Source organism: Chaetodon trifascialis, chromosome 6 (genome assembly GCF_039877785.1).
Source record: "Chaetodon trifascialis isolate fChaTrf1 chromosome 6, fChaTrf1.hap1, whole genome shotgun sequence".
NCBI lineage: Eukaryota > Metazoa > Chordata > Actinopteri > Chaetodontiformes > Chaetodontidae > Chaetodon > Chaetodon trifascialis.
This window is the reverse complement of record NC_092061.1, coordinates 727,501-731,288: the sequence shown is the minus strand read 5'-3', so window position 1 is coordinate 731,288 and position 3,788 is coordinate 727,501. Positions and strand designations below refer to the sequence as shown.

Below are 3,788 nucleotides of genomic sequence, written 5' to 3'. Positions count from 1 at the left end.
TGGCAGGTGGGTGTGTCAGGTGGTGTAGCTGGCAGGTGGGTGTGTCAGGTGGTGTAGCTGGCAGGTGGTACAGTAGCAGCTGAGGTGAGTCTCATGCTGAAACAAACAGCACACCTGCTTCACAATGCTGGACTGATTTATTAAACATGTTGTAGAAAAACACGATAGAAAATCATTTGACTTTGTTTTAACATTCTAGATCGTCAGGAACGAAGGACAGAGCAGACGGACGACGGCGAGAACAAACCAAACCCACAGACGAGAACAGAAGAGAAAACCACCAGCGTCTGAAGCAGCTGCTGCAGGGCGACACCTGCTGGACACTGCAGGCATTACAGCAGCTCCACAAAGCAATGTGTCACTCAGAGGGTGGAGGCTGCTGCACAGGTGATGGAGCAGCTGACTCAAAAAAACAGAAAAATGAATGAATGAAAGCCACATGTTTCTGTGTGTGTGTGTGTGTGTGTGTGTGTGTGTGTGTGTGTGTGTGTGTGTGTGTGTGTGTGTGTGTGTGTGTGTGTGTGTGTGTGTGTGTGTGTGTTCACACCAGACATTATGTAACGCTGAGAGAATCTGATGCGGAGGGAGAGGAGTGCAGAAATGGAATGAGCGAGGAAGAGTGAGGGTCAGACATGAAGACGCCCTGCAGACTTCAGACCAGCCGTCCTCGTCCTGCTCACTCAGCGGCTGAAGGAGGCGAGGCGTGAGCTGCACATCAGAGTTCTTCAAAGACACTTCATCTACACATCATTTCATGAGTTTCAGGAGGAGTCCTTCCTCCTCCTCTTCCTCCAGGCAGGTCGAATGGATCTGAAGCATCGATTCAGGATGTTTCGACGTCCTCGTGGCATCTCAGGGTGGAGGGGAAATGGAGTCCAGTTCCACAGTGACGGAGGTGAGAGATCAGGACCAGGTCCAGACCGAGCTTCACGTGACGGGACGCATGCACAGACTCGTCCTCACAGCTGATTAACTATTGTAATGTGCTTCTGTTTGGTGATCTGCAGGTTACAGTAGGTCTTCTCTGATTGGCTGTTTGGCATATTTGTTTTTATGAAACAATAATTTTTCAAAATAAAAGCCCGAAGAATGATTCTCTGCTCTCCTGAAAACAAACTGAACATCTTATCTTCCCCCTCTCTTTATCATTAGTTGCTCTTCGTCGACAGAGACTCAGCTTCTCCCGTCCTCTTCCTCACCACTCCTTCTTCTTCTCGTCCATGGAGACCCCCCCCGGGCCCCAGGGCCACCACCAGCAGCAGGCCTCCGATCACCGACGTGGTCTGGAAGAAGTCGTACTTGAGGAAGTCGTGCATGGGTTTGTTGGACGGGATGTTCCAGAAGGCGTTGAAGGTGAAGTTGATGCAGAGCAGCCAGGCCACCAGAGTCAGAGCCGCCAGCTTGGTCTTAAAGCCCACCGCCACCAGCACAATGAGCGCCGAGCCCACCAGGTTCTGCAGGATCTGGAAGCAAGAGCAGCACGTCAGCAAGAGGGTCCACACAGGACTGAGAGCACAGCTCACCATCTCATCTGATAGGTGTGTGTGTGTGTGTGTGTGTGTGTGTGTGTGTGTGTGTGTGTGTGTGTGTGTGTGTATACAGAGAGAACTGAATCAGCTAAATAAACTGAGCAGATCGTAATCATTTTTCTTACTGTGACATAAATGTTAAGGTTAAAGGCCTGATGTGACATACATATCTGAAACGTGTTCACAGCAGGTTCAGTGAATAAAGGACATGTGATGTAAGCATTAGCATTCCTAAATGGCCTGAATCTTACCTTTAGCAGCAAAAAACAAGCTTTTTAAATTGAGCTAGTTCGGTCACGTGGTAACCTGGCACAGACATCTTGGAAATGTTATGGGAAAACAAAATCACATGACCTGTCACATGACCAATCAGGATGTTCAGTATGTGTCACTGAAGGACTTCATGAGTTAAAGCCAAGGATAAACTGTATGAGGAACTGTCCAGGACATTTAAAGGACTTGTGACACGCGTCACCGTGGCTTCTTTTGGGAGATCCAATTCTGCAGCTCGGCCAGCAGCCAACTGTCAGATATCTGAGAGTCCTTGAATGCATCAGCAGGCCGAGCTCAGTCTTTAAGCGCTGTGACCTCACTGTCTTTCAGCTGCTCCGCTGCAGCTCTGCTGGGGACGCTGTCCAACACTGTCTAACACTGTCCAACAATCTGTCCCACAGTCAACACTCACTCGCTCACTCACTCACTCACTCACTCACTCACTCACTCACTCACTCACTCACTCACTCACTCACTCAGAGAAATGTTCGTACTTCCACATCCAGAACCTGATTTCATGCTGGACAGACTAATGTCCACAGAGCCCCTGATGTCCTGAACGTGATGCTGTTTGATCTGCTGTGAGGTTTCTGATCAGAGGAGGTTGTTAACGATAACATGCTAACATGTTAGCATACGTAGGTGAAGCCAAGGGGCCGACGTCACGTCCTGAACGTCAGGATGTTATCGTTAATAATCAGATGTTTAAAAGGTCACAGTGATGTTCCACCAACATGAGAGCGTTGAGACATGAACCAATCTGAACATTAACTCTGTGTGTGTGTGCGTGCGTGTGTGCAAGTGTGTCACTCACACTGAACAGGCTGAGGTCAAAGTGCAGCAGCGTCATGAACATGAGGACGAGGAGGACCCGACCTCCGAGCTGCAGGAGGTGCTTTGGAGAGCTCTGATGACCGAGAGAAGGAACTCCTGCAAACACGCTGCGAGCCTCCCCGCGGCACTCCGCCAGGAGGAGGAGGAGGCCTCCGCCCAGCGCCAGGTTCCTGCAGGGAGGAGACGGTCTGCTGTGAACGCCGTCAATCGTCTGTCTTATCGTTTGTCTCACAGCCTCGTTAACGTGTGTGTGTTTGATTGATCAGCAGCTGCAGACATGAGAGTGGAACCTGAAGGACGGCAGGTCGTTTCTCACTGTCACGTGACGACCCTTCAGCTGCACGAGCTGACACTAGCATTCAGCTACTTCCTGGCTAACGTGATACCAGAGGAAAGAGTGAGCTGAGAGGCTGTTTGCAGTCATGTGACGTTAAATCCAGGTGGAGGGCAGGAGATGAAGGAAAGTTCTCACTGAGCTGAACTCCTGCCTGTCGTTTGGTTTTTAAGGCGGCGTAGTTTTTCCTGTCCTGAGGATTAACGAGCAGCAAACGTTCAGCGCTGCGCTGCCGAACGTTGGCGTGTATGCTACAGTTTGCTGCGTTAGGCGCTCGCTGAAACGCCTCTAAAGACGTCTGGAAACAAGACAGAGCGTTATTTGTGATTATGTGAAGTGTTGGTGGTGTTAGTTGCAGCTGTCACTTTAAATCACACCGCAGATTTAAAACATGAGCTAATGTGACATCATTTCCTGTGCTCGCCGACGCGCCTCCTCCTAACACACTGGTGCTGGATGACAGCTCCTCGTGGGAGCGAGCGTAAACGAAGCAAACGTCGGCACTTTGACAGCGTGTTACAGCTTCCTGCCCTCCATCTGCAGCTCAGCCAATGAGCCCGGAGACGCTTCTCCTCAGGTTGTTAGCTCGTTCTTCACTCTCTTCGTCTTTGCAGCTGATCAATCAGGAAGCTGTGAATTGATTATTGATCGGTCAGATGAACTTTGTTTATCCGAGCTGAAGCCCGGAGCGCATGTCAGAGGAAAATGGCCACCGGGTGAACACGAGCTCTGGATTCTACGAGACGTGACAAACTGACAGTGGCTGTACCTGACGGCAGGTCATAGGTCACGCACTCACCTCATGAGGAACTTGGGGT

The 3,788-nt window shown here is 50.3% G+C and overlaps 1 protein-coding gene across 1 annotated transcript in view; it reads right to left on the bottom strand.

Annotated features, from left to right (window-relative positions):
* Nucleotides 1-1,053: 1,053 nt before the first annotated feature.
* Nucleotides 1,054-3,788, bottom strand: part of surf4l (surfeit 4, like) — an 8,216-nt gene continuing 5,481 nt past the window's right edge. The window contains 4 exon segments of the mRNA XM_070964774.1: nt 1,054-1,240; nt 1,242-1,463; nt 2,617-2,806; nt 3,770-3,788. The exon segment at nt 3,770-3,788 is cut by the window's right edge and continues 25 nt beyond it. Of these exon segments, the coding sequence (XP_070820875.1) occupies nt 1,196-1,240; nt 1,242-1,463; nt 2,617-2,806; nt 3,770-3,788 (476 nt within the window). The 3' untranslated portion in view covers nt 1,054-1,195.